Source organism: Pangasianodon hypophthalmus, chromosome 22 (genome assembly GCF_027358585.1).
Source record: "Pangasianodon hypophthalmus isolate fPanHyp1 chromosome 22, fPanHyp1.pri, whole genome shotgun sequence".
Lineage (NCBI taxonomy): Eukaryota > Metazoa > Chordata > Actinopteri > Siluriformes > Pangasiidae > Pangasianodon > Pangasianodon hypophthalmus.
The window spans coordinates 5,520,895-5,542,396 of record NC_069731.1 but is presented as its reverse complement, the minus strand read 5'-3'; the positions used below and the strand labels follow the sequence as shown (position 1 = coordinate 5,542,396).

The 21,502-nt window shown below is 37.8% G+C and overlaps 2 protein-coding genes across 2 annotated transcripts; both read right to left on the bottom strand.

The window, feature by feature from the left end:
* Positions 1–934: 934 nt before the first annotated feature.
* crot (carnitine O-octanoyltransferase) lies at positions 935–15,252 on the bottom strand. The gene is made up of 17 exons (XM_034298071.2): positions 15,046–15,252; positions 12,994–13,116; positions 11,851–11,975; positions 11,476–11,657; positions 10,062–10,186; positions 9,312–9,420; positions 8,990–9,083; positions 8,653–8,778; positions 7,020–7,121; positions 6,842–6,925; positions 6,616–6,723; positions 5,202–5,332; positions 4,943–5,066; positions 4,450–4,528; positions 3,691–3,784; positions 2,975–3,094; positions 935–2,831 (listed from the first exon to the last, which is right to left on the bottom strand). Exons 2-17 carry the CDS (start codon positions 13,106–13,108, stop codon positions 2,711–2,713), a joined length of 1,839 nt encoding a protein of 612 aa, XP_034153962.1. The 5' UTR covers positions 13,109–13,116; positions 15,046–15,252; the 3' UTR covers positions 935–2,710.
* A 2,589-nt stretch (positions 15,253–17,841) lies between these two features.
* Positions 17,842–21,254, bottom strand: acbd7 (acyl-CoA binding domain containing 7). Its single transcript, XM_026924204.3, has 4 exons — positions 21,113–21,254; positions 18,542–18,659; positions 18,393–18,455; positions 17,842–18,130 (listed from the first exon to the last, which is right to left on the bottom strand). The coding sequence occupies exons 1-4, from the start codon at positions 21,119–21,121 to the stop codon at positions 18,057–18,059; spliced, it is 264 nt and encodes an 87-aa protein (XP_026780005.1). The 5' UTR covers positions 21,122–21,254; the 3' UTR covers positions 17,842–18,056.
* Between the last annotated feature and the right edge of the window lie 248 nt (positions 21,255–21,502).

Genomic DNA, 21,502 nt, shown 5'->3' with positions numbered 1-21,502 from the left:
TAGACTGTAACAGCCCAGCAACCCACACATACCCACATATATATAATTCAGTTACAGTTTTATTTTCAGTCTTTTATGTCTACAGTCAGTAAATTCATACAGGATGCATTAATGCTTTACAAAGTCCTAAAAATTCCTGTCTGGCACAGTATTATAATTACATAACTCAAAATTTTTAAAGATACACATTATTAAATGGAAATTGTCAGTGAATTATTGCAGTGCATACAATCAGCATAGTGCTATGGAATGACTACATTTGGGGAAAAAAATTTGCTCTGAAAATATATTAGTATCCATAGCATGTGGTTAGTCGTCTAATTTTCTCCCCAGTTTTGGTCACCTGCCAATTCTCACCCACCAGCCAGCTCTTCCCTATCATATGACAGTTACCATGCGAGGAGGGTGAAGGGTAACACGTTTCCTCCGTGACACGTGAAGCCAGCCGCCGTATCTTTTCAAACTACTGCTCTGACACGCTGCACTGTGATGCAGCATGAATACCAGTTCGAAAACAGAAAGCGCTATCCTCCCTCTTCCTCATACGTGAGCTAACAGATGCCCAGGATTAGCTAGTCGCTGTGATTGACAGGGAAGAGACAGCATGCCCCCCGCCCCCCACCCCCCACCCCACCCACCCAGAGAACAGCCAATTAGCTCCCTTAGCTCCCAGCCACAGATAGCCGTGGCATCGTGATCTCCCGACGATGGGGCGAAAATTTTTCTGTTACACCACTCCATAGTTCCATCTTCTTTAGCTTAAACATGTAGTACTTGCTGATGCCACTACTTTCATGCAAATGTGCTTTCTAGTCAGTTAAGACTTGACACAAACATGCTTATTAAAACAAAAATTGAGTTAAATACAGATCAATTCCAGGATTCACATTAGCTTGGAGAGGGGGAAAAGTAGTTAATAACTGTAATACAGTAATAACAAAATATAAAGAATTTACTCTTGATTGATACTCAAAATACAGTGATATAGCACAGAAGAAAGAAGAACATTTCACTTGAGATTAAAATTAAAATGAGCAAAACAGTATATAACAGAAAACTAATTACAGAAATGAAATGAAGTAAGAATGGTTGCATTGTTTCTGTTCACTTGCATTGATCTTTGCAGGGGGGTTTATCATGTTTTCTATACATTCAATATATATCAATGTTGTGTTGCATTTTCTGTGTAATCCTCATCACTTTCTCTAAAGCAGCTTTGGATAAAGTTTAAATCCATAAGGTAATACCAGGTAATGAACTGAACCATCTGGTTCTTTGCGCATTTCACATACACAGAGAGAGACAGCACTGTTTACATGAACACATTAGATAATTAACCACCAAATCCAGACAGGGCAATATTTACACTTTAACCGAAGCAGTTCTGATTTTTTCACTAAAGGGGAAAAGATACAGGACGTGAAACAGGCGTGTGCTCATGGTAGCAGTTAATTTCATTTTGTGCTGAATTTATTGCTGTGAAATCAAGAGCTTCAGTAGTGTGAGCCAACAGAAACCAAATGGGAGGGACTGTGGGCTCTGTGGTCTATAGAATAAAGGGGATTATTAAGTAGTGTTCACATTGGACTTTTGCCTCCCTATTTTCTTATTGTCTAAAAAAAATTTAGCTGTCTCGTCCATCTTCTGGTTTTTTTTTTTTTTTTCTTTTTTTTTCAAGTTGGAAAACTTGTATAGCCCTAATTAAGGTCGAAGACCGATCAACTACATTTATGTTGTAAATCCTAACAACGGTAAGTGACGTTGCCATCAACTGAATTTACAGTGATTCAGAATTCATTTCAACGCAGAACTAATTGCTTTTACTCAATACAGCTTTTTATTTAAGCAATTCCACTGATGTACTAAATCCTCTCTACATTACTCTCTCATTTATGTTGGTAAACTACAGTAAGAGCACTTAAACTGTTCCATTTAAAGCTCTACATATTACATCTTCTTGACCTGTAACATATGCAGAGATTTATTAAAGAGTACCAACGCAATGCTAAACAAAAATTCCTAATTTAAAAGATAGAATTTTTTAATGAAAGACTAAACAAAATCTGAATAATACCTTAGTTTATGAGACTTGCACATAGTGCTCATCGCAGTTTTTTCTTCAACAGCAAGCGGTGAGGTGTAAAACACCTAAAGGCAACAATATGAAAGATTATTACAAGTGCCTTTGGTCAAACAAAACCTGTCACGAATATTCTGTTAATTTTTTTTTTATTCTTCGTTGATTACTAGGGGTGAAACTATCTGATGTTTTGGATTGATGCGTTGAATTAAAAAGCAATGATCGAAATTAATTGATACAACAATCACAATCGATTATTATTGAAGGACAAACAACTGCTGTGTAAAAATAATTCATATTTTTAAACTGATGCGTAAACAATTTAATTGTCTATCTAGATGACTTTCCCATAACCACGATACTTTCAAAATAGTCCTATTTTATGTAATTATCATTCACGAATTAACAGTAGGCCTACAACAGATTCTGAACAAAGTTTGATCAAAGGCTGCTAAATTGAATCATATCATATGGTAGCAGATTCAGATATCGTCTCATTTACTCTAAATCGTATTGTATTGCGTGAAAGCCTGAGGTTTAATACAATTAAAGGCACTTTGATCACTGCTAGCTTGTCTACATGAAGTTGAAACCGTACTAAAAGGACTCCATTTCCCAGACAGCTTTACTCTACAGGTGAGACAGGGTCGTGACCCGCATGATATCATGGAAGGAGGTGCACAAGTTCTGAAAGAACGTCTCAGCGTCTGTCTCCGGGCAGGATTTCCAGGCTGTACAGGAAGCAACAATCCTAAAATTGGAAGCAAAATAAGTAGAGTAAATAACACTCTATTAATAATATCCAAACTTGTTTAACTACTGGAACAGTTTTACTGCTGCAACCTAACAATTCTGCCTAACAAAAAAGACGTGCGTATATATTTCTGAGCTCACCTATCGTCACGGATGCGGTAGAAAAAGCCATAGCCGTGGTGCACCATGGGAGAGACGGCCCCCAGAACAGTCGTGTAGCCAACAAGGCTGGAGGAAAGGATGAAATTCCCTCCTCCGCCGCTGCTCAGAGAAACACAGAGAAAACTTTCTTTGTCATTCTGTCTATATTCATTACTGACCCTTTGCATATTTCCTCTTTAATCTTTTTTTTTTTTTTTTTTTTTTAAATCTCCGTATTGCTCTTTTTTTTGCATTTATGTGGATTTTGGACTGTTCACATTCAGAATAAAAGCACACATTGACATGCTCTGCTTTTGTGACACTACCACTAAAATATAGTGCCAAAATACTCTAAGTGTTATCAGCCAGCTAGTTATTTCTACCACTAAACAGATATAAAATCTGTATGTAAAATCTATTCATATGTCATTATGAAAACGTCATGAATGGCACACATTACTACTTGCGCCAATGGTCATGACACCAAAAATACACAATGTGCCAGTTTTGTTCTTGTTCTTGCACCATAATCACAAAAATAGAGCCTCTGATATTTTCAAAAAGCTCAGTCCTGGTCTAAAATCCCCCAAAAAAATCATAATTACAGTATAAACTATTATAAACTTACTGTATAATAACATGTTACTTCAGTACAAATCTCCTGCAGCAGCATGTTTAGCTTTTCTACACCAATAAGATTAAGAAATAAGACAAACCTCTTAGAGTAGAGAGGGTCTGAGTAAAGCTCAGGAACTGGAAGTCCCTCCTCCTTGGCGATCAGGTACAGGCCCAAAAGATGCCGGTCAAAGCCTGAGTAATTAAAAAAATTAAAAAAAAACAAATTCTGTGATTATTATGCTACATACATAAAGACTGGAACTAATGTGGTAATGTGGATAAAACTCCAAAATGCAGGTTAATTCTATGCGCAATACTGGGTTTCATGTGATGAGAGCTCCATGTGATGGTGTTTCACGTGTTAGTGTTTCACGTCATGAGAGTTTCATGTGATGGTGTTTCATGTTATGGTGTTTCACGTGATGAGCGTTTCACGTTATGCTGTTTCATGTGATGCTGTTTCACGTTAAGTTGTTTCACGTGATGAGAGTTTCACGTGATGAGAGTTTCACGTTATGCTGTTTAATGTGATGGTGTTTCATGTGATGGTGTTTCACGTGAGGGTGTTTCACGTTACGGTGGAACACATATTGGTGTGTCAACATGACACTATTTCATGTGATGTACTTTCACGTGACAAAGTTTTGTGCGACAGAGTTTCACGTGACAGTGTTTCATGTGATAGGTTTCACATGATTGCGTTTCACATGATGGCATTTCACGTCAAAATTTGTTTCAAAATTTTGTTGTTTTTTCTTTTTGAGGATGAATAAGTGAGTATTTTTGGGGCTAAAACTTACTCCCATGTTCCTAGATAAAAGTTGAACTTAAAGAAAACCACTTGACATGTTTCATACCTTTTCCTTTCTGAGCCTCATCCATCAGTTTGTTGTGTTTGTTGAAAGCACGAAGCAGCGCTTGTCTTTTCTCTTCAGTCTGTGAAGGAATACTAATTAAAAAAAATATTCAACTAAATTGGCCACTTTAAAGATTAAAACTGCAGTCTGCAATGTTAGTGTTTCAAAACTCTATTAATACCACATACCTTCATACCATACCATTATAATATATGGTACAATAATACCATTAAAAATGTTATTAGCAATATTGCTATCTAATGGATATCACTAGATTTCTCATTCCCAGCCCTGAACTTAGCTCCGCCCCTCCCTCCTACTTAGCTCTGCCTGTTTTTCCTTAAAAGGCAACTCACAAGACATATGCAGGTTCAACATATTGTAATTCGCCATACAGGCAGCATAGGCCTCTAAAAAATGACAAACTGCTCCTTTAATCTCTACAAGTTCAGATGTAGGTGCACACGTGATGGTGTTGTTACAGGCTGCTTACAGTTGCCGAGGGATTCAGCATGACTTTGCACCAGTGTAGGGCTTCGACTGTGCACGGCCTCATAGTCTCTGTGCGGCCATGATAGAAACGGCGTGTGGTGGCGGTCTCATAACAACTCCCAGGTCTGACAGATGGATAACGAATGAAAGAAAGAAAGAATATCACTTGGCATACCACCATTACTGCATCATGTGATGTATGAGAAATCCTCACACTGAGAAACCTAGAGCAGGATAGCGTCGCAGTATCAGATGCTTACTTTCCATGTTGCCTGTAGTACGCTAACTGCATGGCCAGCTGAACGAATGTGTCCGGGTGAAGATTCTTCTTCTTGATCGCTGCTTTCCCAAAAGAGGTGAAGGCATAGCAGATGACCTGCAGATCCTGAGTCTGGAAATGAAACCATCTATTGAAGTCATGAAAGTCAGGAAAACATCACGTAGTAATGTCTCAAATCAAACTCTTTTTCTGCACTAAATGGAAATGAAAAATTACCATCAGCTTGCACTAAAAAAAACCTCCAGAGACATTTAAAATCTAAACCTTTTTAGCTTTTACTTGGCATCTACCATCTAGTCACTTGTTGCAAAAAAAACTTTCAGCAGAATTTGAACCACAGCATCACGTGGTGGCTTCGTCCAGGGTTCCACACTTTATCCAATATTCTCTACAGGTGAACACACTCCTCGCATGCAAAGTGAGCCAGCTCTAGAATATCGCTGATGTCTTGATATAGTCAGACTAATTACACTGCTTCGTTTCCACATCATCACGCAAGCTCTTTATGGTCATGCATTACTAATTTGGGTGGTGTACCTTTACGTGGGTGGTGTACCTTACATGTACATGATCTCACACCCTGTAATATATTCTCTAGTTTCAGCAATGGCTGGTTACGATATTGAATGGGAAGAAAAATCTATTACGTATCATTTACTCAGTTATCAGTTTATCAACTATTATGAAACCATCATAGGCATAAAATTTACGGTTCTATCTTTTGACCCTTAGTGTAATTTCTATTTTGATTGGACAATGTTTGCTTAGTCTATATACTTCTCGTTTCTCCTCCAATGGTATTCTGAAAAATCGGTGATAAAGAAAGTAATCTACCTTGTTCATGTTTTATACCCATGACTGTATTTCACATGCACCATCTCCATCACTGCTGATGATGTGTTATGGATGTGTCAGTGAAGCATGGCAGGCTTGAATAAATTAGCCACAATGCACATGAAATCTAAGGAGGCATTTCACTTGACATGAATTTCAGAGATTGTTTGTGTGAATCTACAGTCTGGGCTAGAAAGAAATCAGCCCCAGCCCCTTCTTCATGCCATTCTGTGTATTTTTAATATGACTGTTTGTTGTGGTGGTGGTGTTGTTCTTGGTTCTGAAAAAATTAAAAAATAGTGTCCTTTACAGCAAATAAGACAATGTGCATGGCAAAAATGAGCATTATTTTTATGTTTCTTCCTTGCAAGAGAGCGAGTGATTAGCCCTGCTAGTCAGTTTATACCAGCCGGCCCTGCCTGCTTTGTAATATTGCGTAAATTTAAAACGCTGGGCAGAAATGGAAGCACAGAGATCCTATACTGTGCTTGCCCTTCAGCGATTGTCATACATGCTAATGTTAGGGGCAGTGTGTGTGTGTGTGTGTGTGTGTGACTCACACTTTTGCTGTACTGCTCTTTTGCCAGTGTAATGTCTCTCCTGACTTTTTCATCTACAGTGAACACAAGCTCTTCTGGATCAGGAAGGTCTCGTACCACTTCTGTACCCTGCACACAACACAGTGATGTTAACACACACCCACACACCCACACACACACCCACACACACACACACACACACACACACACACACACACACACACACACACACTCTACATCTCCTTACCTTCCATTTTCCACTGACGGCCTTCACTTTTTGGTCCATGTAGTAACACATTGACACCAAGACCATGGCATCATAGGGTGCGTGCTATAATAAAAAACATGAACAATAATCAAATATATGTAAGGACTTAGATGGATGATTGCGATAATGAGAATGAGGATGATGAGGCTGTATTTACATCACAGTTTGAGGCGAAGGTGCCGTCGGCAAAGCTGATGAAGTTGTAGGATTTATCACCCCAGCGGACAGTGGGGTCTCCTGTCAGAGCCAACAGGGTCATCTATATTAAAAAAAAAAAAAACAGAGAGATTTCAGATTACATCTTTAAAAAAAAAAAAAAACTGGAATAAAACCTGAATCCTCTGGCTGTTACAAAGTGCTGACACTGGGACTCCTTTCAAAATGCTAAATAAACATCTCTGCACAGAGATCACACTTCACCATATCAACAATTACACACATTTTACCATGTTTATGTGGAGCATCTGCCATACTGCTGAATGAGCTGTTACTATAGAAACGATAACATATTACAATGAGTGCATTAACATAAACCTGGGATTTGCATTATCCAGTGATTTGGTGTCCACTATGTGACACATGTTTCTTATACAGTTGAAGTCAAAAGTTTACATACCCCTTTCAGAATCTGCAAAATTTTTATTATTTTACCAAAATAAGAGGGATCATACAAAATGCATGTTACTGTTTATTTAGTGCTGACCTGAATAAGATATTTCACATAAAAGATGTTTACATATAGTCCATAAGAGAAAATAATAGCTGAATTTATAAAAATGACCCCGTTCAAAAGTTTACATCCCCTTGATTCTTAATACTGTGTTGTTACCTGAATGATCCACAGCTGTGTTTTTTTGTTCACTGATAGTTGTTCATGAGTCCCTTGTTTGTCCTGAAGAGTTAAACTGCCTGCTGTTCTTCAGAAAAATCCTTCACGTCTCACAAATTCTTTGATTTTCCAGCATTTTTTGTGTATTTGAACCCTTTCCAACAATGACTGTATGATTTTGAGATCCATCTTTTCACACTGAGGACAACTGAGGGACTCATATGCAACTATTAAAGGTTCAAACGCTCACTGATGCTCCAGAAGGAAAAACCATGCATTAAGAGCCGGGGGGTGAAAACTTTTGAACAGAATGGAGATGTGTACATTTTTCTTATTTTGCCTAAATATCGTATTTTTTCATTTAGTACTGCCCTTCAGAGGCTACAGAAGATAGTTACATGTTTCCCAGAAGACAAAAGAAGTTAAATTTACCCTGATCTTCAAATTCAAAAAGTTTTCACCTTAAAAAATGCTGGAAAACCAAAGAATTTGTGGGACCTGAAGGATTTTTCTGAAGAACAGCAGGCAGTTTAACTCTTCAGGACAAACAAGGGACTCATGAACAACTATCAGTGAACAAAAAAACACAGCTGTGGATCATTCAGGTAACAACACAGTATTAAGAATCAAGGGGATGTAAACTTTTGAACGGGGTCATTTTTATAAATTCAGCTATTATTTTCTCTTGTGGACTATATGTAAACATCTTTTATGTGAAATATCTTATTCAGGTCAGCACTAAATAAACAATAACATGCATTTTGTATGATCCCTCTTATTTTGGTAAAATAATACACATTTTGCACATTCTGAAAGGGGGATGTAAACTTTTGACCTCAACTGTATATTCTAATAACTGTGGCATCACAGTCAACTGTGTACAGTCACAGTCAAAGGAGCTACAGAGTTACGCTCAACAAAGTTGGTCAACGTGCATGATGCGTGTGTGTGTGTGCGTTACCGAGGTGTAATTCTCCGGGGTGGAATATGGCTTTGCATCGTCCAGTGTGAGAACAAACAACGAGCTTTGGATGGTCTCCAGTATGTTCTTATTGACAGGATCGATTGAGATCAGATGCTCCCGTGCCTGGAGAACATCACAAAGCGAGGAATTGCAGTGTGTTTGAGGCGACAGTAAGATTCTCAGATTCTTCAATGTTGACTCAGTGAGTCAGCTCTGGTTGTTTCAGTAAACACTATGTTGCATATATACTTTATGTTGTGTGCTCTATGATAAGACTGTTATATTATACTGTAAGTTGATTGTTTTAGAGATTTAGAGCGATCTCGGTTCTGACCTTAGCCCATTTCGTCCTCTCTTCACTGGTCAAAGCGGCCACTCCATCACCCCAGACCTCTCCATCACAGCTCTGTTTAATGTAGGTCAGCTGCCTAAAACGTCACACACACCACTCATAACACAACTGTAATTATTCCTTATTCCTAACACACTACACGCTCCATCCAAGAATGCCAAGCTGGTCATCTCTTAACGAAAGCAATCTGAAATATGTATATATCTGGAAATATCTCACTTACATAATGGCAACTGAGCAGTTTGGAGGTCTGGTCTGAATAAAATGACGTCATAACAAGGCGAAATGAAAGAGAAAAACACACCTCAGTAATTCAGGAGGAGTGAGGATGCGTCCATCACAGAGAGCATCGAAAGTGAAGATTCTGCCACGACACATCACTATGAGGTGAGAAGGACACGGGCCTTCGCTTTCTACAACACAGAGACCACACTTCAAATCTTTTACTTTCTACCAAACACACATTCAGATTCAGAGTTGGCGAAATCTGATTAGGTCCCAAAGTTATGTCAATATATAAGCAGGTTAATTTGCACATATTTTTTCTTGAGTACAAACAAATAAGTTCGCTATTTAGAGATGGACTCATCTGCTCCATTTATAACTCATGCTAATTTAACTCAGTTTTTTCAATTTTATCAGTTCATAACTTCAGTCCTCGAGATAAGAAGTGTCTCAGATTAAGATGCTTCTCCTCCAATCTCCACTGTGGAGAAAAAAAGAGAAAAAAAAAACCTTTTCCTGGACTTTAAACAGATGATATTAATAAGTAATTAACAGAATCATATTTATGTAGTTAATACTGACCTCCAGTGGCATTTCATCCCAAAACACAAATGACAAACAGCAGCACTGGACTTATTACTGCTCAACACTGGAGCCGATATTGTGCAAGAAAACTGTGATTAAGTTCAAGGACAGGATCACACATAACTGAGACACGCCTCTGTTGTACTCAAATTCAAGCCCGTATGCACAATCTCTGAACAGCAACACACACAGACACACACAGACACACACACACACACACACACACACACACACACACACACACCTGTCTTGAAGTAGTTGACAATGCTGTCCTTGTTAATTCCAGGTACTTTGCAGGTACAGAAGAGCATGCGGAACTGATCCATGTCAAAGGCCATGTTTCCTGCTTTATGGACGGCCAACTTCTCCCTGAACAGGAACACACACCATAATAAACACTCAGTAAATACATAATTCAGAACAAACGTATCTACATGATAACATATTAGATTATTCTAGATTGTTCATAATATAACATTGCATCTCTGTTGCATCAGCTTTCCATCATATACACTGAATGGACTGATGCACTGAAATGATGATTCATGGCAGAAATTGAAGCCTAATTTCTGGAAACTCTGAGCAGAATAGTGAACACCACATCCCAAATTCCAGGCTCTAGAGTAGGATATTTATTTATTGGCCTATAGTTTTTAATAATTGCATTGCATTAATAATATCTAAGCAATGTGGTTTTGATTTTTCATATTTTTTAAATTAAACCAGTTTACTTATAGTAAATATTTATAGTAAATAGATTAATTAAACTATTTACAATCTACAACATAATGAAAATTAAAAAAACCTAAACATATAAACCAGGGCTCTTTCCTTCAAAAAGAAATCAGACATATTCAAGACTTTCTCCAGATTCATTTTTAAACTTTATAGACTTCCTATTCTCACTTTCTTGCTAATTATTAACTGTATCATGAAAAGAAATTGACGTGAATTAGAGAGAATGTAAAAAAATCAAAAGTCATATTTTCATATTTCTGCAAGTGCCTCTGAATGCTTTCACACCTATTACTCCAAAAATGACCAACAAAAACTTGAAATTGATTTATTTTTTTTTTTAAATTTGGTTTGGTTTCATATTGTATATAGTTAAATAATCCAAAAATCACAAGTTTATTAGAAAATATTGTGGTACACCTAAAAATAATAATAATAATGGTGGGAATCAAAATTTCTTCAGGAGTGGACGGATTGGTCAAGCGTGTTTGTGGTGAATGTGTTGTGCCAGTGATGGTTGATCAGTTGTACTTTGTATATCATGTTTAATTCAGCTGTTTTGCTCTCACATACCAGAGAATATGATGAAAATATTTGGCATCATTGCTCATTTGACAGCAGGCTAAATTTAGTCAACTGTTCCCTGTCCAAATGGTTTGAAAGTATCAAAGATAACACTTCCTTTAACAGAAAAAAAACACATATAAAAGTCTGAAGCCTACTATATTACATCTTAATGAAAGATATATACTGAGGTTTCTTTTTTTATATAGTATTATACTATTATACTATATTACATTATGTCGTAATGAAAGTGAACATTTAAGCAGACAAATACATGTAACTTTTGCAACCCATTTGGTTTTTTCTGCATTTCCTGACTGTCTTATTTGCATTAAATGTGAGTAGTAAGTGATGCTCACGTGCGGATGAGGTCCCAGTACTGAAGCGTGAGCCACGTCGCCAGACTGGTCCTCTCCAACTGCGTCCCCTCACACGCCGGCCAGCAGTGCTCCAGGTACGGCCCTGGTCCTCCGAAGTTCACATAGAGCTGAGACGGGATTCGAACTTCCAAATACGCCGTGTCCAACCACCATTCTTCCAGCTAAACAAAAAGCAGGAAGGTTTTCAGTCATTCAGGTCCCTGGAAATGTCTCATACAAATTCACAACTGGATTTAATTTAATATAATTGTGCAGACATATCAGATTAACATCAGAGTGTCGGGTCAGGGCTAAGTCATTCAACGGAACAAGAGAGGCAATAATTAAATGTAAATTCTGTTAGCTCAGTGTTACCCAGTTGCGCCTGCTCTTGGCTCGCTGTAGGAGTCGTTGGTGAAGATGCTGCCCGATTCCCTCAGCAAAGCGCTTCACGATGGCTGCTGTGTTGCGAAACTCATGCTCAGAGGCAAATGGCTTCACTGGAAAAAATAAAATAATACACAGTGGAAAAAAATTATGATTTGCGCATTTTATTTTTGCCTAACAGCCTTGCAAACATGCCCCATGGACTTCACATGCAGCCGTAATGTTCCTCCAATGTTAGTGTTTTTTATGAAAATGAAGCAACTGTGATTTTTTGTGTTTTATTTTGATATTTTAAGATATACAATTTCAAAATACAGCAAAATCATAATTACAAAATTCTAATACGAATCCTAGCGACACAAACGTCATCCCATACAGCACAAATACAGAAAGCTTAACATGACTAAATTTTACACGCTCAAGAAAACATATACGTCTGGTGGTCTGGGAAATCTCTTCACACTGTAACATTTTCCACGATACTATATACAGTGGCTTGCAGGTATTCAGCCTGCCTGGAATTTATCAGATTTGTTTGAACAACAATGAAAAATAAACATATTCTTCCTGTCAGTATTTTTATTGCAGGGACTGGTGAGGCTCTGTTGTTATCGAGTTACCGTATTAGGGCAAGTTTCAAAGCACTGTGGTGCAAAAGCATCTGTGGTGCAAACTACATTTAAATTTGCATGTAATTTAACGTAAAAAATAAAATAATAAATATGACCATGAGAACTATTTTTAATACTCACCTTTATTCATAGCCTACAGCTATTTTACAGCTGCTTCTTTTAAAATGGCTCCTTATCTACCTATCTATTAATTAAAAAATAAAATAATAAAAACATTTTGGAATCATTTTGGTGAAATATTTTCTTAAAATAGACATAACAATGTATGTTATAGAAAGAATATCAGTTTTGGTCAAACCAAGTTTTTTCATCATTTTTGGGGTTTTCTAAAATTCACCTGCAACAACACTAGATGGGTTTTCCCAGACCGCCACAAAGAACTACCAGACAAATGACACAAGTCCACACAAGGACACAAAACTTTAAACGCTACAATGGAAAAAACAACTTCAAAACTGTGCTTTCAACACACAGAACAGCTCCACTGAGCTCATCCTACCTGCGTCCAGGTATTTGTGGAGACTTTCCTCCAGGGACGGCACGGGCAGCGGTGGCAGCGTGGACTGATACTGGAAAGTTCGCTCGGCCACAGATTCAAATGCCTGATTATCCATTATTATACCTATAGTCCATAAAACAGCAGTTCATATCAGTGAGTTCACTTTCAAATATAGTAAGTTTCAGAAAATATACTTAAATTGAGCTGTCAAACTTCATGTGAACAAGCCAAGAGCCTACACTAAAGATTAAAGAAACAATTCAGCAAAAAAAAAAAATTAAACACATAATTTTCCCCTTAGCTCAAATGATCAACCAAGGCATAATGATGCTAGCAAAGATAATTTATACAAATTTTGCACAATGCTTAAACAGGAGTTGATAAACTCTTCTTAACCAACACCTTCTGACCAATCAGAATCAAGAATTCAACCACGCTGTGCTATAGCACAATGTAACTGATTTTGGAACAGAAATAGCATTAAAAAGAATAAAAACATATTAGGAACAATTGGAACAATAATGAAAAAAAATTATACATATTTGCATATTTGATATTAAGGTTATATAAAGTTACAGTTTCTGTTGTCATAAAGGGATCTGTTGTTTTTTTTAAACAAAAACTCCTTTTTAGGTAACCATCTATCCATTCTCTGTACCGCTTATCCTACACAGGGTCACGGGGTAACCTGGAGCCTCTCCCAGGGGACTTGGGGGAACAAGGTGGGGGACACCCTGGACGGGGTGCCAACCCACTGCAGGGCACAATGACACACACGCACACACACATATGCACTCACACACCCAGTCACATACTACGGACAATTTGGAAATGCCAGTCAGTCTACAACGCTTGTCTTTGGACTGGTGGAGGAAACCGGAGTACCCGGAAGAAACCCCCAGAGCACAGGGAGAACATGCAAACTCCACGCACAGAGGGCAGAGGTGGGATTCAAACCCCCAACCCTGGAGGTGCGAGCTACTAAGCCACCATGCCCCCTTTTTTAGATATAACATGTAATAAATAATTTACACATGCACTGCATACTAACTTGTCAAAGTGTTTGTGGACAATAATGGACAACTAGACAACTGGAAGTTTGCTGAAATCCAAAGGACTTTGCACAAATATAATGCACTATATAGTATTATATTAAGTATTACATATAGAGAGTACATAGAAAACCATTTAACGTTGAACCAGGCTTAATCCTCAATGGCTTTGCACAAATATAGTGCACTACATAAAGTGAACATAGTCCACTACATAAAGTGAACATAGTCCACTACATAGGGTGTATATAGTCCACTACATAGGGTGTATATAGTCTACTACATAAAGTGAATATAGTCCACTACATAGGGTTTATATAGTCTACCACATAAAGTGAATATAGTCCACTACATAGGGTGTATATAGTCCACTACATAAAGTGAATATAGTCCACTACATAGGGTGTATATAGTCCACTACATAAAGTGAATATAGTCCACTACATAGGGTTTATATAGTCTACCACATAAAGTGAATATAGTCCACTACATAGGGTGTATATAGTCCACTACATAAAGTGAATATAGTCCACTACATAGGGTGTATATAGTCTACTACATAAAGTGAATATAGTCCACTACATAGGGTGTATATAGTCCACTACATAAAGTGAATATAATCCACTACATAGGGTGTATATAGTCCACTACATAAAGTGAATATAGTCCACTACATAGGGTTTATATAGTCTACCACATAAAGTGAATATAGTCCACTACATAGGGTGTATATAGTCTACTACATAAAGTGAATATAGTCCACTACATAGGGTGTATATAGTCTACTACATAAAGTGAATATAGTCCACTACATAGGGTGAATATGCAACAGTTTTAAATAGAAAGTATAAAGTCAGTGAAGATTTAGTTTATAGAGAGCTATGCTATTGTGCTGTCCAATGAAATGTCCAATCCAAATCCAATGCCCAGTCCAGTGTCCTTTCTAAAATTACACTACTACTTTAACACACTAGTTGAGTGTAAATAAACACTGCCTCACCTCAAAGTAAGATGTAACGATCTGCAAGGAGAAAAGACACCATATAATCAAGAAGCAAGAAGCAAACAGCTGGTGATGAAGTCCAGATGTTAGTGTTGTTATTACAGGATAGACGCAGTGCAGTGTTACTGCATCTTTATGTGATCTGACTCCGAACCGGGTTCTGATCCCGCGACCTTTCACCCAGTAGCCTGTAAACAGCACAGGGAAGGTAATGAGGCAAAATGGCGGCCTGTGCAATGCGATTTCAAAATACAAGTACCAAAGCTACATCAGAAGTAAAGTGTTTCTCGCTCCTAAATCATGTTTTCTTTTTTATTTCATTGATTTTACCAACATAATCCAGCTATTCAAATATCAGAGACATTATTTAAATAATATCTGAGGCATCAGAGAGGCTTTTTTTTTTTTTTTTTACATCTGAACTTTCCATACATATAACGCATTTTTATGTTTTTAATAAAACTGTCATTAGATTCCATTTGACATTATTTATTATTTAAACTTGATCAAGGTGGATTGTGATTTCCACTACTGTAACAAAATGTTAGAAAAAAATAATATCACAAACTCCCTGATTATGCTTACTTTCAGAACCCTGGATACCGAGAACCACTGCGGTTGGGGTAAACATGAGTTTACGTACATCTTGCAGAAGCTGCAAAATGTACTTTTTTTTTTTCCCACACTGAGCACAACTGAGGGACTCGCACACAACTATTACAAAAGGTGCAAACATTCACTGACACTCAAGAAGGCAACACGATACATTAAGAGCTGGGGGGGGGGGGGGGGGGGGGGGGGGGTGGTAAACTTCTGAACAGGATGATTGGTGTAAATTGCTATTATTTTGTTTAAATATCTTGTTTTTCTCATTTAGTACTGCCCTTCGCGAGCTGCATAAGATATTTACATGTTTCCCAGAAGACAAAATAACAATTTACACCGTTAAAAGATGGATCTCAACATCATATAGCTGCTGTTGGAAAGAGGTCAAATATGCAGAAGATGCTGGAAAAGGAAATAATGTGCAGGACCTGGAGGATTTTTCTGAAGAACAGCGGGCAGTTTAACCGCTCAGGGACTCACAAAACATAAAAACAGTTGTTGATCCAGGTAACAACACGCAATATTAAGAATCAAGTGTGTGTAATCTTTTGAACTGGTTCATTTGTATAACTTCAGTTATTATTGTGTCTTGTTGACTATATGTAAACATGTGTTATGTGAAATAGCTTATTAATGGCAGCACTAAATAAAAAACAAAATGCAATTTTTATGATCCCTCTCATTTTTCTTTTAATTATTAACATTTTGCAGGTTCTGCAAGGGGTATGTAAACTTTATGACCCCAACTGTATCTTCACATGGTTTCTCCTACTATAGTCATGGTGATGACACCAAACACACATTTGTCTTTCCACTATCAGATCCTAGCATCTCATTGTAGATAAGCTCATCCCCCAGCAGGACTGAGATACAGTATATTCCTGAAAATGCATCAGCATGGCTGTCTCGTTGAGAACTCGTTGATCAATCCCTGTCCGATCTCAGTATATTCTTTGAAAGATCAGCTGTTCTCGGCACATGTTACAAACTGACCATACAGATATAATATCAAGATGATTTAACTATTTCTCATTGTGCTTGTTCAGTCTGTTATCATCCTGTGAGTAAATAAAAAAAATAGTAACTTGCGATGAAGCCCATATTCATAAAATACTGTGCTTACAGTTCTTTGTAAGTTGGTAAATATTCCTTGTATGCATTTTTTTTATAAACTCTAATAATGGCTCATAACCCAGGTGGCAAACTGACATTGGTTCAACATCAATTTTGGGTGGTTATCTTGGCCCTCCCTATACAGCGTTGGCCCAACATGGGCAAAGGAGCACTTTCAATAACATCCATGCCAAAGTTGGCACAACACTGGTCCAACATTGGCAAAAGGAGCACTTTTCATAACAACCCTGCCAATGGTGGGCCAAAATGGGCTTAAAAGTCGCTGAAATCTGTTGGCCCAATGGACAAAATGACGTTGTCCCAATCTTCGCAGTCAACCTTGACCCAACCGAATGGCTAACAGCCCAACGTCAGTTTGCATAATCATTACTAATTATAGAGCAACTGAAATATTTATTAACATAAAAAAACATTATAAGTGTCATCATTGGATGCCTCAGCTAAAGTCAATAGTATACTAAATTATAACACAGTAGATGATGTCTCTAATTGAGCAAATTAATGCAAAATGCTGGAGACTTCCTTTTAATATCTGGCAAGCTCTAAGCTATTAAGAGAGCTACTGGAGAATTAAAACTCCAGCTAAATGTACCGATCAATATCCTGACTCTGCACTCTGGACAAAGTATAGGCTAAGATAATATATATTAGTCTACAAGAGCACAAGAAACCTCAGGGTGATGTATTTTTATTCCACATTTACTCTTTCCATCAGACTGTAAGTGACGAATAAATAACAAATTTACTATTCTGAATGCGTTCACTTGTGAGGACTTGGCTCAGCTCTTACTGTGATGAACAAAGTGCTCCTTGTTTTGTAGGCAGTGTGCACATTGAGCACTGATGCTGCTCTTCAGACTGGAATACTGATTAAGTGCTTTCCAGGATAAAATACTATTTCTGAAGGATAGTGCTGAACTCCTATGCAGAGGTGTTAACATTGCTAAGAAGAAAATCCAGAGAGAAATTTTATCACAAAACAAGGTGTCAAAACTGGTAAATGCTGTAGATGTTGGGGCTGCCCATGTAAAAAAAAAAAAAAATGAGAAGAAATAACACAAATCACAACAATGTTTTTAATGTTTTCAACCTGTTGCAAAAATAATAGCATTATCCTTAGCCCTTACAGTAACTATTACACTGTTAAAATTCAGAACCACAACAGATAATTAGTGTAACATTAACAATAACTGTTTAATCTATCTGAGCAATATCATATCCACTATTTTTGGGCTCACATGTAAATCTAATCCAGTGATAAAAATTCATCACATTCCATATTTATTGATGACTTCCTTGGCCAGGGTGATGTAGGCAGTCATGGCATCTTCTGTGGACATGCCTGTTAAATAAAAGGTAAAGGATTTAACATTTCAGAGCAAATTTTCCAAAGCAGTCATGTAGTAGGCTAAGCGTTTACCCGATACTTATTCAGCTGCCACGCAAAAAAAAAAAAAAAGCAAACAATTATCTTTTCAGAAGCTACAAACCAAGGGTCAAATTCCATTGTCAGAATATTTTGACAGAATTGCAGCCAAATGATTAATAAGAAGCAAAATGAATGTGTTATGAACTGTACAGAGTGCATTGCAATAGTTCAGTACCTTTCCTGGAATTCCAAGCATCCCATTTTGCTTTTGCTTTCATATCCAACATTCCAGGTGCATCTGCATTAAAGATATAAGGCATTAAAGATATAAGGCTGGTATATAATGGATCAGGATTAAGGTATTTGATGCTTAAGTGTCATTACCGATGTTAATGTCCCCAGCAATAGCCTGCTTGTAGAGACCATACAGATCCAGTAGCTCCTGATCAGATGGCCTAGTCTTCACCTGTTTTACATCCGCTGCAATCTTCTCAAACTCTGCCTGAAAAAAAAAAAAAGTATTCTAACAACTACCCCCGGCTGCATTATGCTTTCTGAAGGTAAAGCATGTGATTTGTACATATAAATACATAAAAAATATATATAAAAAAAAGCATGTTAATGCATGTCATTACATTGTTTCGTTAGTTAAAGCTGTTAGGTAAAATGCACACTGGGTGAAATAATCCAGCCCGGGAATATTTGACCTATTTTCTCCATGAATTTGATCCCACTAAGCCTGCTATTTTCACTACACTGTATTCCTCTACTGCAGGCAGCCTATTGTTCAGCTAATAACCAACAAATGAATGTGCGTGCCAATCGAAAGTCCCCTTGTAACCAAACAATCATGCAGTGAATTACAAAGAAGCACAAACCCACTGACTTCCAAGTCCAACTTAAAGGGAAAGAAGAAACTGGGCTGCATCTCACAGGTTCAGTTCTGGGAACTCATCACCGTACACTTCAAGCTGTCCCCATGTCATGCTAGGTGTTCACGACTATTCACTTTTACTTTAAAAATTTAAATAAAAAAAAGTAGTTGATTAGTCATCTTTTCCATAGATAAAGCAAAAACTGATTCATTATATTTCTGTCTATTGGCTAATGGCTAGTAGGTTATTTTATTAGTGCAGTTAAATGCAAAGAACAAACCACACATATATTAACATCAATACACGTTACATTTAGGCTACAAATTACATTTCCAGCTTCAATACTTTCTAAGACAATGCTGTTAATGATCAAAATAAATAAATCTTTGTGATAAATTGGCAAAATAATAAATCTGTGTATCATATTACACTATTTAAGGATTTCTAAAAATGTACTCATGTGCGCAGCATGGAAGCTCATGTCCATCAACAGAGTCTTCCTTATAGCTCAAAGGCCACCCTTCCTTATACAGAAGAGCGTCTTGAAGGTTCTTACAGCCTGAAAATGACTCGGGAGTTGAAACACCATGTTCAACTCCAGCCTTTGTGAGTGGGTGGGAGTGTGATAAAAAAAAATCAGCCCCACGTTCACCTCTACCAAGTGATAGTGTTCCATTAAATCAAAAGAAAATAAAGACTTTTCCTAGTGGAGGCCTTCACAATGTGCGGTTGACTACACTGAAATATTTTCAGACTAACAAAGTACATTTAGCTTGCTTTTTTTTTTCTCATTGTTTTTTCCACCGTTCTGACTAGGTGACCTTCCCACCGCGGCAACTAGTGAATGTATTAGTTGGCTAGTCTATGCAACTCCTACTTCATACACAACCGTTCCAGCTTCTCAGAATCTCTTTTCATGCAGTTTGGACATCCAGCCTTTTCTGTACAGAGGCCACTCAGATGCTTGTTCAGCTCTCTGTCATCTTGAGATTGGATGACTATAACTCACTCCTGGCAGATCTGCCCTGCGCACCATCCGATCCTTGAAACTCATCCAGAATGCAGCTGCACGAATTGTTTTCAACCATGCCAAGTTCTCCCACACCACCCCATCGCTGCGTTCCCTCCACTGCCTTCCTGTAGAAATCCGTGTCAGATTTAAACACTTTGCTTGCCCACAAAGCCAAAAGGGAACCAGTGCCCACCTGCCTTAAGCACTTAATCACACCCCGCTCCCTTCGAGCCTCTAGCACCGCTTGATTGGATCCATCATCCCTCAAGATACACAGAAGACACTCATCAAGACTGGCCTCTGTCCTGGCACTCTGCTGATGGAATGAACCATCCCTGGCTGTCCTGAGCCAGTGTCTGTCTTCATACGAAGATTAAAGACCCCTAAAGATCTACTTCTTCACCAAGTACTTGAATTAACACTTCTACACTTCACTTCTAACCTCCTCTCATAGGGTTTTAGCTTGATGGCACTCTTAGTCCCTGACCTAGTGAACGAGTATGCGGATATATTTTTGGCAGTGTTTTGAAGTTGCTCTGCATCCTTGTCCCCCATGTGTCATCGCAATCTTCCTCTTTTACATCATTTGCATTTTCATTTACATTTATGGAATTTGGCAGGAGCTCTTATCCAGAGTGACAGAGCGATGCCCAGGACTGGACTCGAGAACTTTCTTCACTAAAGGGCCTCACATGCCATTGCTTATTTATTAATTTATTTATTTATAATGGGGCAAAAAAGATGTTAAATGCAGAATGACGTCAGAGTGGATGATTGCTGATGACAGAAGAAAAATCTGACTTGTTCAGATTTGCAAAATTTGCAAATTTGGTGAAATAACATAAACAAGTCTTGTGATCTCTGAACACCTCATACAGCATCCAGCTTCTTGCAATGTCCTGATCCTGTTATTTTATAAGGCTTATTAAACATTCCTGCAATAAATAACCGCAGAACTGCATCTACAACAGAATAGCATTATAGAAAATAAATTCTATGCGAATGTTTATGCTATTATAGAGCGATAACAACACATTCTGCATGATATTGTAAAGGATGAGAGCTCACCTGCAGCATTTTCTCAGTCAGCGGTTTGTTTATCGCTCTGTGCGCGCGCAGATCTGCTCACGAATTACAGTGCGCTCGAGCCGAGCTGTCGCGAGCTAGAGTGTGAGCGAGCGCGCGAGCGCTGATTGGCTGAGAGAAAAAGCGCAGTGCGTTCAATGGCGCAGTGAGACAGCGTTTCAAAATAAAGGTGTGATTGCGCTAAGATGTACAAATATATTTGGGTGTGTGTGGGTGTGTGTGTGTTGGAAATAATACGATCAACGCATTATCATTTAAATAATCGGATAAAAGGAAAGCTACTGGTCTACATAGACCAGTCAATAATCATAAAATAAATGATTAAAATGAATAAATGAATGATTTCTTTTAGTATTGTTGCTGCTAATAGCT

Coding starts and splice junctions, on each gene's coding strand:
- crot (XM_034298071.2), bottom strand. CDS start 13,108: ATGGATAATCAGGCATTTGAATCTGTGGCCGAGCGAACTTTCCAGTAT. Junction 8,779..8,989: donor AGAGGACGAAATGGGCTAAG/GTCAGAACCGAG, acceptor GATGTTCTCCAG/GCACGGGAGCATCTGATCTC. Junction 5,067..5,201: donor TACTACAGGCAACATGGAAA/GTAAGCATCTGA, acceptor TCCATCTGTCAG/ACCTGGGAGTTGTTATGAGA.
- acbd7 (XM_026924204.3), bottom strand. Junction 18,456..18,541: donor TGCTGGGGACATTAACATCG/GTAATGACACTT, acceptor TCTTTAATGCAG/ATGCACCTGGAATGTTGGAT. Junction 18,131..18,392: donor TGCTTGGAATTCCAGGAAAG/GTACTGAACTAT, acceptor TTTATTTAACAG/GCATGTCCACAGAAGATGCC.